The sequence below is a fragment of the Aspergillus luchuensis genome, chromosome 1, assembly GCF_016861625.1.
Source record: "Aspergillus luchuensis IFO 4308 DNA, chromosome 1, nearly complete sequence".
Classification (NCBI taxonomy): Eukaryota; Fungi; Ascomycota; class Eurotiomycetes; order Eurotiales; family Aspergillaceae; genus Aspergillus; species Aspergillus luchuensis.
Genome location: NC_054849.1, coordinates 3,770,246 through 3,787,361, shown reverse-complemented (window position 1 = coordinate 3,787,361; position 17,116 = coordinate 3,770,246). Strand labels below are relative to the sequence as shown.

Here is a 17,116-nt window from a genome sequence, read left to right as displayed (position 1 = left end):
TTGAACATTCCCCTTGACACTACTCTATCTAATTTGTGAACATAGAACGAACTAAGTCCCTCCCTGTTGGACTGCAAACACGGACAGACACAACGACGTAGATCGTTGAGCTCCAGAAGCAGTTCAGCTTCCACAATATTTCTATCACAACCACTTTGAATAGCTTCAGACTGCTCCAAAACCATGGCTTTTCAACCTACTCCGGCGGACATTTCTGTCGCCATTACCACGCCCATGGCAAGTTCTAGTGCCGAGCCACGCTTGCTAACAGAGCGTCGTATCACTCCCACTTGGAGTGTCTCGCAGCTTAAGGGCAAGCTGGAGACTATGACAGGCGTACCTCCCGGTAGCCAGCGGCTGCTTCTCAAGTCCCCCGGTCGTCCTGACCAATGGGTTGAAGGCGACGACTCCATCATTGGGGACTGGGGGTTGATGAAGGGTTGTGAGATTGAGGTAGGTCTTGTTCTTCTGTTCATCTCGATTTCTGGAATCCCCGACGTTCTCCTGTCTCTTGGGATAGTAGATCCTGGTCAATGATCGGTTTCGATTATTACCCGCTCAACGAATCCATGTGTTGCTTCATTTGAAGACCTTGGTTTCCTTTCATTCATTTTGAAAACACGTCTCCACCAGGAGATTGCCAGTTTATATAATGAGCATTTACTCATGTCTCAACCTAGGTGCACGATACTCGTCCTCAAGCAGCCCGGCCAAATTTCACCGACCTATCATCCGTCGAGAAATACGTCCTTCCTACATCCACCTACGAATCACTCTCGAACTCTGTTCTAGCATGGAAGAAGAACCAAAAACTTGGCCGGTTCGATCCGAACGCTCTAACCCCGGAAGAGTCGATCCGTCAGCAATCTGAGAGAGATGCTGCTGAGATTCAACAGAGAGGTGAGTAACCAGATGTCCTTGAGCTTGTTACTCTGATCGGGGTGTTGGCTTAGCGAACTTTCCACTCGAAAAGGAACTGTCCTGGGGCTTAAAGCAGAAGAATTCTGATGGTTTTACTTATCTAGGTATTGCTGTTGATAAACGTGCTATCGTCTTGCCCTCGTCCCCGCCTCATATCCGACGAGGAACGATTCGATTTGTTGGTCCAGTGCCTACGATCCCTTTCCCGGGCGTGGACCCTAAGAAGGTGCAGTTAGATCCCGAGGCTCTCCCTCTCTGGGTGGGCATTGAGCTTGATGAGCCGTTGGGGAAGAACGATGGCAGCGTAGGCGGCCAAAGGTTCTTTACCTGCCCGAATAAGGCTGGTGTTTTCGTGAAGCCTGAGAAAGTCGAGGTAGGAGACTTCCCGCCGTTGGACTTGGATGACTTGGATGATGAATTAATGGAGGAAATTTGATACGTTTCTTCCAAAGAGTCAAGTATGAACACACGGATTAACACAAAAATAAAGCAAAGCCTGCTACAATGTACTCCTAATCTCCCTCAAGTTACTCCGATAAATCTACAGCTCATGTCCCCTTGTTCATTGATAACCCACTGTCTGCAAAATAAAAAGGGAGAAAAGAAGGAAAGAACACAGGAGAAGAAAAGAAGGGGGGACGAAGCCTTGAGGACGTGAGCAGACTTCCATCCCAACAATTTCACGTAACTAGCGCTAATCCAGAGGTCAAAGCCCGGTGCTGGGCAGGATATAGGTGGTGGGTGTTTCAAGATGATAGGAGACGTATAGAGCGAACTCGGACACAACGTTTCAAACGAGATCACGTTGCCTTACGTCCGCCTGCTTTCTGTTTGCCCTTCGGTCGACCTTTTACGCCGGTCGGACGGCCAGTCGGTGTGCTTGAATCCCCGTCCATGGCTCCGGGTTTGGTTGCCGACCCGGGAGCAGAGTCGTCGTTCTCCACCGGGACGCAGCCTTGTGTGAAGAACAGCCGGGCATCCTTATTCTGCGTATTGGCAAAACTGTAATAGTTGCCTGCAAACTCGATTAGGATTTCCATCGGTACGGTGCCAAGTCTCCCATATTGTCAAGGAAGGTTGTAATACGGAGCTCACTCACCTCTTGGTACCTGGAAGACACATCCTTTGCCGGCACTGAATCGTACACCGGAGATGTCTACTTGCACCCGACCCTGGCAGATGTAGAAAACCATGTGCATTTTCTTAGAATTCTTGGGCTTCTTAACCCCTCCAGGCGGCAGTTCCACAATCCCAGAGCCCAAGAAGGGCGAACTGAGAAGTTTGGCAAACCGCCACGAGGAGTCCTTGACACTCCTTGTCTCCATCCCAGCAGGGGCGTACGCAAGGTCTACGAGCGACTACGTTAGTACACGGCAACCACAGTTAAAGGAGAGTACATACCAACGATCTCCTCTTCTTCACCAACTGCCTGGGCTTCCTCGTCCCACCTCCTGATATAGCCATGCAAAATCCCGCTTTCCTTCTCCCAGGGATCAACATATCCGTCTTCTTCATCCGAGGAATCGTCGTTTTTACCCTTCCTTGATTTAGATTTCTTATTAGGGCGGCGCTTGTTCGATTTCGGTTTCTCTGGTTCGAGTTCTTCCGTACGAATGATCTCCTTGATGGTCGATAGCGGATACCGTTGGCCCTCCACAGCTTCACCATCGCCATAGACGCATCGTTCATTTCGCCAGTATGCAAGAGGTCTGACAGAAACACGCCCGGATCGTGTATGGGTGGCAGCGCCTTCGGAAGGTACTTCGCGCTTCAGGATATAAAGACTCCGACCCTTCAATGGCCCTGTGCGGTTGACATAGTTCTCCACCACCTTGTCCAGCTCTGCATTGCCTGAAGGACTTGGGTTTTTATCAGCTTTGTCCGATACCCTAGGCTTTTTCGACGGCCGTTCTTTCTCCACTTCATCGCCAGATTTGCGTTGCGTTCGCGGCGGCCTCCCAGGACGTTTGCGTTTTGGTGCCGGCTGTTCTTCCTCAATCTCCTGCGCCTGCGCAGCCGTGGACGCTCCGGCCCTTGCACCTTTCACACCTCTAACAATCCTTGGAACAGGTTTGGCCTGTCCTCTCTTGCTGCGGGATTCGGAGACGGTTACCGGCGAGTCCAGTTCGGCGCCAGTGTCATCTTGTTCATCTGCATGGTCGTCCGTCGAGGCATCATCGCCTGCATTGAAGCTGTCCATAATGTCGTCGTGTGTCTGTGCAAATGAATGCCCGTTCTCGTCTCTGTTTAGCTGATTCTCGGTATCGCTATCGGAAAAGCCGGAGTCCATAGGCTCCTCTGTTGGTTCATCATTAATTTTGTTGTTCCGTGCACCATTGACTTGGTTTAGAACCGGTGGCGCATTTATGGAACGACTAGTAAGTGGAGATACATCTCGTCGTGATTCCCCCCTGGCACTCCCCAGGCCTTTACCGTCTGAGGGACTGGAAGACGGTTGTTCGCGTTGCGGGCTTTGGGAGGATCGCAAGCCGGGAGTCCTCCGAGGTGAGCCAGTCAGCCCGGTCTTCATGGGAGAGCGCGCAACAGGAGGCGGGAAGTAAGAGCTCCGTCTGCTCTTTAGGAAATCGGTGGGGTTCGGACCATTCCCTGCCAAATAGTCATCATCGTTAGTATTCAGCTACAATAATGACGAGCTGTGAAACGCACCTTCGTCGATAGACATGCCATCCGAGCCGGTAGAATCCTCAGCTTGGTCACTGAAGCCATTCTCTTTTACGGGCGACGTCTCGGGCGAAGAGAATATCCCATCAACTTCTTCCATTCCATATTCATCACGTTTCCCTTCCTTCAACATTAACCCCGTGCGCCTGTGACAGTCACCTGCATCAGCCTCCCGAAATTCTAATAGGTGGAAGCGACTTGAACGGGAGCAGGGGATAGAACAAATACTGAACAGGGGCGATCAAGGAGAAATGGCATCAATGATACCGACCTTCCAGCTTTGCCAACATTGGCATAATCGAACTCGCGAGCCTTCGCAGGGCCCCGGGGAGCCATTGTTCCGGAGATTCGGGAGCTGTATGCGGCAGCTTTGAGAGAGGCAACGAGAGGGGTTCAGCGGTAAGACGCGTACGGACCGGGCAGGATGCGCGGGAGACCTGCCGTGTAAAACGTAAGTAGGCGACTGTAGGAGATCACAGTAGTTGCGATTTAGCGGAGAGGGGAAAGAAAATCCCAGGTCTTGGGGATGGCGAATGAATGCTGCGGAGGGGAGTTGGAATCCGTGAGGGCGGCGAACAAACACGCGCGGAAGCGCCGCTAGTCCGGAACCGTTTGGGACGCGTCCATCTTTCACTTTCAACGATTCATCATCTCAGTTGCACTCCCTGACTACACCTTTCTTTCCCTTTCGCTCGCTTATCGTGATCGCAAAGTCCCGCCTGGAATCAACACAATCATGGGCGATTCAGCAGACAACTCCACTGGCCCTCCCCCGGGGGAGTCTCCCGTTACTGCAACAGGCCTCTTCATCCCTCCAAGTATAGATCACTCTCAGCTCTTCGCCGGAGAGTCCTACTCTTACTATTCACCTTGTCCTCCTGTCATTGCAGCCTCCAAAGTCACTGAATCTGCTACGAGCTCTTCACCAAATCGCCTTGTCTTGGGCGTAGACGAGGCCGGACGCGGTCCAGTTCTAGGCCCCATGGTCTACAGCGCTTTTTACTTGCCCCAAGATCTGCACCATTCCCTCTTGACTCGTGATTACAGTTTCAACGACAGCAAAGTTCTCACGCCCGGCGTGCGCGCTAATCTCATGAAGCTATTATGCACCCCGGGAAATCCCCTACACGAATCCTGCGGATGGGCCGTGAAGCTACTATCAGCGCGTGACATCTCGTCCGGTATGATGCGGCCTGGAGCGGGAGCTTATAACTTGAATGCGCAGGCAATGGATGCTACAATTGAACTCATCCGTGGGATCATTGAGGATCGCGACATGGATGTTCGAGAGGTCTACATCGATACGATTGGAAACCCCGCAACCTACCAACAGAAACTCGAAAAGATATTCCCATCACTCAGAATCACCGTGGCGAAGAAGGCCGACTCGTTATATCCGTGCGTGAGTGCTGCAAGCGTTGCTGCCAAAGTCACCAGAGACGTCGCATTGGATCTCTGTCATCAGGCTATATATGAAGACGTCCGTTCGGAAGATGCATCGGAGGCGGTGGTGCCACAGAGTTGGGGAAGCGGCTATCCCTCTGATTCAAAGTGCGCTAATTGGTTGAAGAAGAACATGGATCCGATCTTCGGATGGGGCAACGAATGCCGATTCAGTTGGGGCACCGCCAAAGAGTTGCTCGAATTGAAGGGAAGGCCAAAGGTCGACTGGCCTGGAGAAGAAGAAGAAAATACGCAGCTCAGGGACTTCCTCTTATCTTCAACCAGTAACACTACTAAAGCTCAGCACGAGCTACTGGAATGGTACGGGTCAAGGTCCACTGAGGTCCTCTCTTAGCCAAACATGAGTTTATCCTATATCATACGCAGATGCGGAGGTGACGATAATAATGACCAAATGATACCCACTTTCTTTTGCAATGTGATTGCTCTTAGGTTCTATGGAAGCATATGTAATTGTTGTATTTTGCACTTATATGGGAAAGTTGAAGCAAAAACAGAATATAGCGGTTTAACATATTAAAAGGGGATAGCTTGGGGATGGTAAGCCATCGGGTATCTAAGTTAAGTACGAGAAGACGGGCTGTGTGAAGGTACAGGAGGCTCCCGAGGTAAAGCAAAATGCTGGCAAAAATGGCAGAAACATCTGACGCTGGCAGAACACAGCGAACTTCACAGTGTTGTAGTCGCAAAGTAGTAGTTGTCCCAAAGATACTCGTAATCATCAATGACACTGCCTACCAAATCAAGCAGAGGTTTGCCCCTCATCTTGCCGGTCAGGCCTTTCAACCAGGACCTGTGTAAAAGTCAGTACAATACTCTATCTCCTTGTCGGTAGTGTGGGAAAGGCGGGAGTGCCGTACTTGGTAATGTTTTCATAGAAAGCCCCACGCATAAACCACCAACCCATCGCCCAACCTCTCTTCTTCAGTTCCTCCCGCTCCAGCCCGGTCAATCCCCGAAGGCCGCCTGCAACTCTTTCGCGAAGATCAGCTTTGGCTAGTTGTCGACAGCCATACTCCATGCCGAACCCAATGAGCCAGGGTTTCCAACTCCGCCTGTCTTTGCAGTATCGTTGCAGCATGAGCGCATAGACTACTGGTCGGAGGATGTATAGAATCTCAGCGAATTGGCCCTGGCCAGTGACTCGGTGCAACAGCGTTTTCGGTGGCTTGATATCGTCGGCCGTGAGTACTTTAGATATCAAATAGTTCGAAAGGTCGTCCACATTAGGCAGAGAAGGAAGCGACAGGCCTGTGCGAGGCATGGTCCAGCACAAATCCGACGACTTTTCGCTAACAGGTGTCTGCATGCCATTCCAGTCGCTATTGTCCTCCTCTTCCAGCGATCTGGGATCTACTTCCCGTTCAGGAAGTGGAGGACTGACTAATGGTCTAGAGTTGGTGAGACGAAGGAGCAACAGGCGACAGATGGCCTTAGCGGCTTCGATTAGGACGATGACACGCCAGCGCACCTTCTCTCCACGACGCCGAGCCGCCATCTCCCACAGCAGTTCCGTATACTGAATCATCTGTAGTGCGATGGCGATCCTCTGATACAGTGAAGAGTGGGAGGTCCAATACTTCGTGTAGCGCGCATGAGGTGATGGTGTAGGCCGCGGGATCGTTGAAGGTAGCCTAGAAATGACTCGCGAAACCAAAGAGTCATGGTAGAGAGACAGAAGCTGTACCCCTGAATGCACTTTTTCGCAAAAGTCAGTATTAAATGAACGGCTTCTTCGTCTAGGAGGGAACCATTAGGAACGCTTGAATAACGTACCGCACTCTGAGCTTATCTCCGAATCTCGGTATCGTCCTACACATGGTCTTCAGTTTTCCATTTCCTCGGCCAAGTTTCTGTACCTCAAGCTTCATGCACTAACCTGGGATGATGTATGTTAGAGACCTCAACGCGGACTCCACTTGGCCCACAGAACTAGCATTCTTCGTCACGAACTCCTCGTACAGTGGGAGCCATTTGGAAGGTTGCAACAGTGCGGCAGGTATCGGGTTTTGGGCGCGCCATGATGACTCCATATTCAGGGCAAAACCATGGAAAATATAGGATGGGCTTGATGTCCTTGATATCAAGAAGTGGCTTGAAAGAATATGAGTGGAGGTCCCCCCAAGCGTACCCAGTCGTGTCAGCTGGGCTGGATGAACGACTTTATCTACGGCGTGAACTAGTTCCGGGTGGGTAGGGAGAGGTAGGCCGAGGTAGGCACCAGGGTAGCGGCTAAGGCACGTGTCGGGTGCTTGCCAAGAAATGTGATATTACAACAATACAGTGATTATATTAGAAAGCGACTTGGACAAACAAGCGATAATGCTTGGGTTATATTGGAAGCCCCCGATAGAAGAGCATTGGCATCTATCTACTGCCTAGGTAGCTTTTGTGGAAGTTCTCCTGTAAACCCAAGCGCAGCCCTTGAAGCCCAGTGTACTGTGTTCACTCATCTGCAAACTTCCAAAGGCCACCGGGACGCATTGCCTCTCGATATCGGTCTCGCACCTTCTCCCTTTCAATTTCCCTTGCCTCCTCATGATCGCGCTGCAATTCCTGTGTATCAGGCATATCTGTGCGCCAGTATCCCGGTGGCGATCCCGATCGCTGGTGGTGATGCCTATGCTTCCCAAACCGATTGGCAATGAGCCTGGCGTTCGCCTCTTGCAGAAGGCTCTTTCGATCCTCCGTGCTTAGTTTATCGAGTATATGTGCTTCCTCTCCCAAATAGTCCTCCAGAATCTTCTGCTCTTCCTGTTCTCTGTCCTTGTTAGAGGTTGCGTTCGTCGGAAGTCCGCCCAGGCGTGCCATGGCATGGAACTTGCCTCCGCAGCAGCTGGGGCGCATACAACCCTTCGCACACTTGCGCTCGTCTGTGGTGCGGATGACACTGCTAAACGCAAAATTTACCCCTTGGTTATAGTTTGGATTAATCCTGAAATGGGTGAGTTCGAGACGATGCAGCGGCAAAGTTCTATATGCTATACGCGTGGCGTTCTCCTTCACCCGTTGTGCTTCGCTTCCCGAAGACGAGGTGGCCTGAGTGAAACCATGTTGAATATCAAGTTTCGAACTCCCCTGCATGATTTCTGATTCAGAATTTGTCTGTCCTCCCCTGCTATTATTAGACATAGAAGGAGATCGCTGCACTGCGCAGCCCCTTGTGAATTCTTCATTGATATTCTTGGGTTGGAGCTGTTGTTTGGCAGGCACCGGTCCTTCAAGAAGACCTTCCAGTCTCTGTACGGCAAATTGGCCTTCCTTTCCTGGGTCTGGAAGTGGCGACCTAGCTTCAAATGCCGACGTGTTAAGTCGGTTTGGTGTAGCGACGTTCACGTCATTCTCTTCGCCATCCTCAGCCATCGCCGAGATGGGGTATTTGAGTCTCGGTTTTGATCCCTTCGCGGCTGCTGTGCCTAACCGTTGGTCATATCTATTGATGCTTGTGTTGCCATTGACCGATTGCAGTACCGTGGGTCGTCTCGAGAATGATTGAGATCTTGCTGGGGGCAGGCCTTTGCGTCTGGCTTCAATTGCTGGTGAAGCCGCTCGCTCGGAGCCAATTTCCTTATACTTCTTTCTCTTAGTTGGCGTTTGAACCAAGACACCAACCTCATCTAGGTCCTGGGTCCCAGTAGCCCCGCAACTAGATAATGACCCCCCCAAAGGGCTAGATGATAAACCCTCGTCTCTGATAGAAATAGGCTGGCTTGAACCACTGTTACCATGATTAGGGGCATTATCGTGAAGTGTTGGGCATATTTGATGAGGCGGTTGTGATGCTGAACGTTTCCGTTTGATAGTTGCGGCCGGAGCAGTTGCACTCTGAGCTGCAGCTGGCTCCCTTGGCACGTCGGCATTCGAAGATTCATCATAGCCACCTAGTCCTGAAGTATGCATAATAGGGGCGGAACCTCCTCGCAAAACTGGATGCATGGCCGATTTCGAAGAGTTTATTGGTATAGACGTTGATAAGTTAGTGAATAAGCGTGAATGTTCTTCACAGCTGTTTCTCTTAGCCCGCTGAAAATCCACTGCTTCTCCATCGAGCACCAATGTGAAATTGTCGCGGTCCAGGCTCTTCCTCCAATGCATTAATTTCTTTTTGTGACGTTTGACTTGTCTTCGAAGTTCGCCAGAGGCTTTCATAAGCGTCTGAGCTTCTGTGTAAAGCGCGGCATACAAGTCCCTCACAGCCATTATCTCAGTAGAGTCGAAGCTCTCGGAGTCCTTGCGGTTGGCACATATACGATCTATAGCGCGATGCGGCGCGTACGTTGCTTCCAATTCGAGGGACTTCTGAGCAGTAACTTGGTCTTCAGTGGACCCAACATCCCCGAGACGCAGCTCATCCCGTAGAATAGTAATCTCATCCTTTAAGGCTGTCAATTCTGCATCCGCTCTTTTCCGTGCTTCATCTGCAATTCTAACCCTCTCCTCGGCCGCCTGCACCTTCGCGTCTCGGAGAGCAAGTTCTCGTTGAAGGGTCTTGTAGACATCTTTGAAACAGTCGCCAAAGGCTTGGGTAAGAGAGATTTGGAACTGTTCAAGAGCCTCCATTGATTAAAGCCTATGCTACATACAGGAGAGGTCTCCCGGATGTACGTAGTAGCATAGGGCGGCTGTGACACGCGACTTTGACGCGCAAAGATAGATACCCGCATTAATACCACCAGTAGTTTCCTGATTGTATGAAGTACAGAGGACCGCTCTATTACCTCGGCACGTATCGTATCGTTCGAGACATCGGTCCGCCATACATACCGTATCAACCACCCTCAGATAAGCTCCGCCCTGACATTATTAGGCGGACAGGCGGAATAGGAAGTGGTACCTCCGACTTAAGATTGCGTTCATCCAGCAAGCACTGACTTGTGCAGTCGGTTGTTCCGACTTTCGTGACTCCTTTTAACCCAGCATTGCATTCCCAGTCACAAAATGCCAAAGAGGCGCAATGCTGAAGATCTTCCCCCGCCAAAGCGTCTCCGCATGACCCCCAACGGCCATCTCGATCACATATCCAGACTAAGTGACGAGCTCCTACTTCATATATTGTCTTTTCTTCCCCTCCCCTCTCTGCTTGTCTGCCAACAGTATGTCCTCCTCAGTTAAAGTGCCGGCCTCACAGCTCATCACTTCTCCCCACATAGACTCTCGCGTCGGTTCCATGTGTTAGCTGGAGATTCGGAGCTCTGGAAAAGACAGTATTATTCTCGATGGGTACGGCCTCGAGCACGTCGGTTACCAAATGCTAGGCGTACACTCTTATCCCGCTCTGAAATCGAGTATTCGCCTAGGGTGTCTACCTGGCTTGACCACAGTCACTTGGCAAAGGAAGGAGTGGCCACAAATTGGAAACGACAGTATCGTCTGCGACACAACTGGTCGAGGGGAGCCTGTCGGGTCACAGAGATCGAGTTTCCACAACCGCTTCGTCGACAGATGCTAGTAACATTTTGTGCTGGTATTGTGTTTACAGCGGATTCAGATCACGGCTTAAGAGCTTGGGCCGCCGAGAAGCCTGGACAATGCTTAGCAAGGTCTCCTTTGGCAAAATCGCCGTCGCGATCGTTACCCGCTCCCACAGCAATGGCGGCTGCAACGAGCGGTCCACGGCAGAGCTTAATAGATGTTACAATTGGTTTTGAGGATGGCCGTCTCGGCGTCTACACTCTAGACACAACAAATTTCTGGATTGAAACGCGCTTCGCCTACGTCGAAGGCACCGGTGAAGCCATCACGGCAATGGCCTCGTACTCCCCTTTCCTGCTTTTAGTTTCTCAACACAAGGTTTTATCTCTATATGAAACAATCACAGACGAAGACGGTTGGTCATTAACTCCACGACTACTAACTACTCTCAAGGCGGACAGTATATTGGAGCCAATATCGCTATCTGTCCGCGCTGCGGGTCCCAAAATAGTAGCGTCTATAGTGTACAGTTTTTACCATATAGGCTGCGGCTGGTCACTAGGTATTCAAGAATTGCAGTTCGGCTTGGACGGTCAGCAGCTGAGTTCTCGGCTTGCTACCACAGTCGACTGCCAATACGGGATTGTGTCCCCAACTTCTCGCAGCCGGTCAAAAAGGGACTATCGCACCACATATGTGGTAGGCTCCGGGAATGAGCTAAGTACAAGGCCACCCGGACCTTCGATATCACACTATGAACCACCAACCTCGGTGTCCTATTCTCATCCTTACCTTTTGACTTCGCACGCGGACAATACCTTGACTGTGTACCTTGTGGTCTCCACTTCGACCAGCCTTTCCGTGACAAGCTGCCAGCGTCTCTGGGGCCATACATCGTCCGTCTCAGCCGTGCAGGTTAGTGATCGTGGTAAGGCAGTTTCGGTGAGCTCCAGAGGAGACGATATCAGAATATGGGAACTTGAATCTTTGGTCTCTTCACTCGGAGGGTACAGGGCGTTCAGGGACGGGAATAGCATCCGAGTAAGCCCAGGGAATAGGGCATATCAGCGACATGATAGCCTTGACTTAGTGTCGGAGTCTTCTCAGGGTCAGCTCAACGCAAACCGATCAAGCTCGGTCGACAACACCTCCGGGTTAACAAGGATGCACAATTGTGTTGGCTTCGACGATGAGCGAGTCCTTCTACTCCGCGAAAAGGAAGTTGGGACGCAGATGCTCGAACTATATGACTTCACGTGAAATGAAAATCTTGTAATCTATAGATACCATAGATCAGAGTTCAAGCCTGGTCATGAAAGCCTTTATGAACCACCTGCTATCCAAAAGTCCGACCATGTCGCTAAGAAACTTCCGAACGTCCATTCGAGAAGAGGACTTCATGGCAAGAGCATTCAGTAGCATGGGGAAAACCGAAGAGTAAGCGTAGACCTTTCTAGATCGACATGGGAAACCTCAAGGTGCAAGCAACCAAGGTGTCCGGTCCCGGAGAGGACCTTGGGAGGGAGCCATAAGAGTCACGGCGTAGTTTAAAGCGCTACCATCCTGCCCTGAAGTACGGATGGTTTTCCTCTCCTCGTACTTTTCTTTCTCCCGCCGCCATGCTCGATGTTCTTTACTGTTCGACACGGGCGGCCTACTAGGGGACAATCTCATTACAATATCCACACTTCTACCCCTGTGATATAAGGCTGCGCATACACTCGCTAATTGAAAGGCATCTAAATATGAGGCACGGAGGGTGAAACTAAATTTCAGCGACTGATGAGAATATTATCTAGGATAGGATGAGCCTGCTTTCGTCCTCGTTGTCGCGAAGGAAAAGCAAGAGTAATGTACCAATCTCACGGTCTGGTTAGGGTCCCTCCCGCCAAAGACCTCCTCTGCTTTCTCATCGTGACTGCTGCGATCGCCACCACATGTACGGCATAATGGCGGATCGCTAAACGCTACCTGGAAAAGCTAAGTAGGACTTGGCTTAAGGGCACAGCATGGGTGTGGGTATGGCGCGAAAAGCCAGGATCTCACCCAGGTCTGGAAGCGGGCAGGTGTTGTGTGTTGCGGCCTCCCGGCGTTAAAGCCCTGCAGGAACCACGGGAAGCGCTCCCCCGCACCGACTGTCCGCATGTCTGATTTATTTTTCCTTCTGGTTATTATTTATCGGCGCTAGCAAGAAATCCCTACCTAAATTTCTGATCGCCCAGTTTCCACCCCCCTCTCAAACCCTCACCTGGCCATCACCATCCTCTCTCTTACTTACCTCTTCACCCCAAAAATTCTTTACCAGTTCACCTACATCCTATATCCACAATGAGTTTCCAAGCTGGAGGTCGTGGCTGCTTCAACTGTGAGTCCCCCCCGCTCTGTTCCGTCGATTGTTAAACCTGAGCCCTTCGATTCTGTCATGCACCTTGTGTGCCTCCATTCCCGCAGTTCCAGCCGAGGGGGAGAAAAAAACGGCTTCATTGATCATGATTGCCCATCATCCACCGAGTTTTACTTGGTGTCCTCAGTTTACAGCTGGGATCCCTTGACTTTTCATGATCACTCACCTATCTGTCTCATTTTTTTTTCTTCTTCATAGCGAATGGTCCTGCCGTCTTAGCGCGGTGGCTACCATTCCTGGTGAAGCGAATCTCTGGATTGGCACGGAAAAGCTAACAAAAGATCTTCATTCATTCTAGGCGGTGATGCTTCCCACCAGGTAAACCTTTCCCTGTCACCATCGTCCCCTCATAACATCCTCGGCCAGCATTTTCTGGAATTGTTTCAATAATCATGGTTTGGGAACGTTCTAACCTTTAATCTCTACAGGCCCGTGACTGTCCCAAGAAGGGCACTCCTACCTGGTATGCTTAACTTGCACTGTCCATTTTCCTCTTACTGTAAACATTATTGACTAAGTTCGGTAGCTACAACTGTGGTGGTATGTCTCCCGACCTTGTCTCTACATCAATGACCAATCTCCCTCATTCCTTTTCGTTCACTGGCCCAATTTCATTGCGCCCTTTTCCGTTGATTCTTAGCCACTCTATCTAACCGCACCTTTGTACCATCACAGGACAGGGACACGTCAGTAAGTCAACCAGCAAATTCTCCAGTTCTCCGTCGTTTGATTATATATATATATCTTCCTTTGTCTTGCCGAGATGCTAACAAGCCTATCATGCAGGCCGTGAATGCACTGTAGCACCCAAGGAGAAGTCCTGCTACCGCTGCGGTGGTGTGGGCCACATCTCCCGTGAGTGCCAGGCTAGCCCCGCCGAGGGTTTCGGTGGTGCTGCTGCTGGTGGTGGCCAGGAGTGCTACAAGTGCGGCCGTGTCGGTCACATTGCTAGGAACTGCCCTCAGAGCGGCGGCTACGGTGGTGGCTTTGGCGGCCGTCAGCAGACTTGCTACTCTTGCGGTGGCTTCGGACACATGGCTCGCGACTGCACCAACGGACAGAAGTGCTACAACTGTAGGCTACTGCACCCTTCACAATCTCTCAGGTTCAGTCAGACACGCTAACACTGTATTCCTAGGCGGTGAGGTCGGCCACGTCTCCCGCGACTGCCCTACGGAGGCCAAGGGTGAGCGGGTGTGCTACAACTGCAAGCAACCTGGTCACGTCCAGGCTGCTTGCCCTAACTAAATAGTTGATCTGCATGCTGCATCGTTTGTCTTCTGTCGCGCTATCATACGCGAGACCAGGATATCGGGATGACCTTTATCGCGCTCGCCGTGATGATCTACAATCTCTTTACCCCGATTTCTCTGGTCTAATGCACGACTTGGCTTGCGAGCCTGTCTCTGATTGACTTCCTCCGCCGGCTGACAATGATATCCAAGATGATATCCAGTTATCGTGGAATCAAACGGATGAAGTCCGGTGTTCCAAACAATAAAAGCGGGAGAATCAGTTTGTAAGACTGATAAGTGGTGGCCTGGGTTTGCGGGTGGGCAAACATGTGAAATGATGTGTAATGCGGAAGAAAACTTGTCCACAAAACTAGCATATGAAAGCAATTTCAATTCCACGGTTCCATCTTAGTCAGGCCTTTGCCTGCTCGGCATGTACCTCCTGGGAATCGTTAGGGGAGTAGTGTTTATCTGTCAGAAACAGGGTGGAAACAATATTTTTTGGTGATCATTTTCAGTTCTCCGTAGCATCAGCTACTTGCATAAAAAATTCCATTATTCTAAACACATCATACGCCGCGGACTAATGTATCGGTCACGGTTTCTGAGAACACGTTCAAGAACTGCAGCTGCACATCATGGCTCTCTTGAAGCGAGGGACATCCCCACAAAAGCGCTCCTCTTCATCATGATTCTGTCCCCATTCTTCATTGAAGGGATTGAGTGCCATATGCATTACCCTTCCGAGTACCTCTCGATCTCCACGGCGTTCAACACGTTCAATAACTTCATCGAGGATCCAGCCGCGAGGCAGGAACTAAAGAAATATAGCCACCCATTAGTGTCGTGGCGGGCCAGCAGCGAAAATAGTAATGGTAGGCTTACCTTTGGGTTTGTACTCTTCATGATCCTTTGTCTTTCCAAGTCTTGATCAACGCCCCAGTCCTCTATGATTCGTTGTCTCCACTTGTCAAGCCAATCTCCGACTCGTTGCCTCGCGGAATCCTCGGTGTATCCGATGCCACCAAACCCTTCGTTATGAAAGAAGATAGATGCTGTCCTCTCTCTCGTCTCTTTCGTCTCTATGTCCGACAGCGATATGTTTGACAGTCTTCGGAAAAAGTGATTGAAGTCTAACTCCAAAGCCTCCAATGTATCGAGCAGTTCCGAAAACAGTACTTGGAAGTCAGTTTCCTTTTGGCTGCGCAAGCCTAGCCTGTTGCTCATGATGCGTTTATATTCGTTCAGGAACACCATCCTGAACTCCTTGCCTGTTCGGTCAATGATCTCCTCCGCACGTTTAATGATGGCAGGCGCGGCTTCCTCTGTCACACCATCCCTCACAAAATCTTCCTTGTCAACGTCTTCACCTGCACCAATGAGTTCTCCGAGTGACTCGCCGAGCCTAACCAGATTCCACCAGATGATGCTGGGTTGGTTCTTGTAACAATATCTCAGGAGATGGTCATCATGGTTAGGCGTGTACTGAGGATCGAAGTTGTCCATGAACGCGAATGGGCCATAATCTAATGAAAGGCCATAGATTGAAGTATTGTCAGTGTTCAACACCCCGTTCATAAATCCATATGCTTGCCAAGCAGCAACGGTTTTAGCATTTCGTCGTGCAATTTCACGGTACAACCTTGCAAACCGATTCTCTTCCGAGCCTGGCGGCCCTTCAACTTGGTCCCAAGATACATGTCTGGGAGGGTTGTCTACAGTATCGGATGACTGACTCTGGTCCAACGGCAGCATAGCGGGCAAAGCCTCCCAGCCCTGGAACACATCCTCTGCGACATACGTCGCCAATTGTCTAATCAGCTCACGGTCTCCTCGTGCCCGTAGGAGGTCAAATGTTCCGATCCTTAGCCACGATTCAGCAAATCGAGCAACTATAGCTCCGGGCTCCAAACGTTCGCGCAACACCTTTGACTGAGGCAATAGGGTTATAGACAAAGCTCGAGTGGTTGGAACACCAAGTGCAGAAAGGGCTTTGCTCGCAGTTAGTCGAAGCTGCACAATTAGGACATGCGGAAGCAATACCTTCTGATACTATGTATTCCCTGATGCTAGAGCGAAGCACAGCCTTTCCATCGGCGAAGCGGGAATAAGGAGTCCGCCCCGCACCTTTTAGTTGTAACTCATAGCGAGTACGGGTTTTCGGGTTTGTAGTTTCGAAAAGGCCGATTGCACGCTGGAAAACAACCAATTGTTAAGCTCCATCAATGAAAAGTTGTATCTAGAAATAAGCACTTACTCCGTCGCCGAGTTGCCCAGCCCACGAGCCGCTGCGATTTGTCAATTTCAAGGAACAAAGATATTTACTGTCCGGAAACATACAATTGCCATCCTTGAAGGTATTAGTGAGTATTAATTTCGGTCTAAGAAATTGAAAGGTCTCCAACGTCTCTCACCTCCGTAACATTGTGCCCAAGGATATATGCCACCCTCGTTTTCATCCCAGTAAAATTCATTTCCCGCAACTAAAGCTTTGAATTTCGGGGAAAGCTCTTCACCGGGCTTTAAACCAAGATCATTCATGGCCTTTGGACTCACCCCCAGAAGTTCGCTCTCCTCCGCCGGCTCAGGTCTGACGAAGGTATATAAAGCACCTTTTACTAACCGTGGGCCGAGTGTCTCACGGGGAGCTCGATGTGACACCTCAGGGGTCTCAAAAGCTGGGTCGGGAGGAAGCTTGGAAGTGAAGACATTGGACTTAGGGAGTTCGGCCAACGAAAGCCCTCCGTTTGCGTCGGAGAGCTGCGACGCCATTTGAGTTAAGCGATTTCGACTGATCCGCGATGGATAGAGGGTACTGCGGGCCAACATAAAACGAGCGCGGAGAAGGCCAGGATGAGCGACAAATAAGCCCATGGAAGACCTAAAACAGTGAGCGAGGGATGTGTCAAGTATACACGGACCCTCGACAAGCTACTTAGGCAAATAGGAAGATGGCTTTTACCGGGTTCTATAAGAAGAGTTTTGACTATCACTGCCA

The 17,116-nt window shown here is 50.6% G+C and overlaps 8 protein-coding genes across 8 annotated transcripts; 4 read left to right on the top strand and 4 right to left on the bottom strand.

The window, feature by feature from the left end:
• Nucleotides 1-183: 183 nt before the first annotated feature.
• AKAW2_11273A (TBCB family protein) lies at nucleotides 184-1,357 on the top strand (the record flags this gene model as incomplete). The annotated part of the gene is made up of 3 exons (XM_041683739.1): nucleotides 184-453; nucleotides 681-900; nucleotides 1,026-1,357. The coding sequence occupies 3 exons, from the start codon at nucleotides 184-186 to the stop codon at nucleotides 1,355-1,357; spliced, it is 822 nt and encodes a 273-aa protein (XP_041537993.1).
• A 364-nt stretch (nucleotides 1,358-1,721) lies between these two features.
• On the bottom strand, nucleotides 1,722-3,939 carry AKAW2_11272S (Cupin domain protein; the record flags this gene model as incomplete). Its single annotated transcript, XM_041683738.1, has 5 exons — nucleotides 1,722-1,936; nucleotides 2,021-2,269; nucleotides 2,323-3,528; nucleotides 3,589-3,749; nucleotides 3,875-3,939. 5 exons carry the CDS (start codon nucleotides 3,937-3,939, stop codon nucleotides 1,722-1,724), a joined length of 1,896 nt encoding a protein of 631 aa, XP_041537992.1.
• A 400-nt stretch (nucleotides 3,940-4,339) lies between these two features.
• Nucleotides 4,340-5,401, top strand: AKAW2_11271A (ribonuclease H2 catalytic subunit RNH201; the record flags this gene model as incomplete). The annotated part of the gene is made up of 1 exon (XM_041683737.1): nucleotides 4,340-5,401. The coding sequence occupies one exon, from the start codon at nucleotides 4,340-4,342 to the stop codon at nucleotides 5,399-5,401; it is 1,062 nt and encodes a 353-aa protein (XP_041537991.1).
• A 335-nt stretch (nucleotides 5,402-5,736) lies between these two features.
• On the bottom strand, nucleotides 5,737-7,100 carry PEX16 (peroxisomal membrane protein PEX16; the record flags this gene model as incomplete). Its single annotated transcript, XM_041683736.1, has 4 exons — nucleotides 5,737-5,860; nucleotides 5,928-6,765; nucleotides 6,844-6,879; nucleotides 6,947-7,100. The coding sequence occupies 4 exons, from the start codon at nucleotides 7,098-7,100 to the stop codon at nucleotides 5,737-5,739; spliced, it is 1,152 nt and encodes a 383-aa protein (XP_041537990.1).
• A 412-nt stretch (nucleotides 7,101-7,512) lies between these two features.
• Nucleotides 7,513-9,627, bottom strand: AKAW2_11269S (SAE2 C-terminal domain-containing protein; the record flags this gene model as incomplete). Its single annotated transcript, XM_041683734.1, has 1 exon — nucleotides 7,513-9,627. The coding sequence occupies one exon, from the start codon at nucleotides 9,625-9,627 to the stop codon at nucleotides 7,513-7,515; it is 2,115 nt and encodes a 704-aa protein (XP_041537989.1).
• Nucleotides 9,628-10,005: 378 nt separating this feature from the next.
• AKAW2_11268A (WD domain protein) lies at nucleotides 10,006-11,739 on the top strand (the record flags this gene model as incomplete). Its single annotated transcript, XM_041683733.1, has 2 exons — nucleotides 10,006-10,160; nucleotides 10,218-11,739. The coding sequence occupies 2 exons, from the start codon at nucleotides 10,006-10,008 to the stop codon at nucleotides 11,737-11,739; spliced, it is 1,677 nt and encodes a 558-aa protein (XP_041537988.1).
• A 1,068-nt stretch (nucleotides 11,740-12,807) lies between these two features.
• AKAW2_11267A (putative zinc knuckle domain protein (Byr3)) lies at nucleotides 12,808-14,131 on the top strand (the record flags this gene model as incomplete). Its single annotated transcript, XM_041683732.1, has 7 exons — nucleotides 12,808-12,844; nucleotides 13,182-13,201; nucleotides 13,312-13,346; nucleotides 13,410-13,423; nucleotides 13,559-13,573; nucleotides 13,670-13,957; nucleotides 14,022-14,131. The coding sequence occupies 7 exons, from the start codon at nucleotides 12,808-12,810 to the stop codon at nucleotides 14,129-14,131; spliced, it is 519 nt and encodes a 172-aa protein (XP_041537987.1).
• Nucleotides 14,132-14,734: 603 nt separating this feature from the next.
• AKAW2_11266S (YdiU domain protein) lies at nucleotides 14,735-16,456 on the bottom strand (the record flags this gene model as incomplete). Its single annotated transcript, XM_041683731.1, has 4 exons — nucleotides 14,735-14,935; nucleotides 15,004-16,109; nucleotides 16,162-16,312; nucleotides 16,376-16,456. 4 exons carry the CDS (start codon nucleotides 16,454-16,456, stop codon nucleotides 14,735-14,737), a joined length of 1,539 nt encoding a protein of 512 aa, XP_041537986.1.
• Nucleotides 16,457-17,116: the final 660 nt, after the last annotated feature.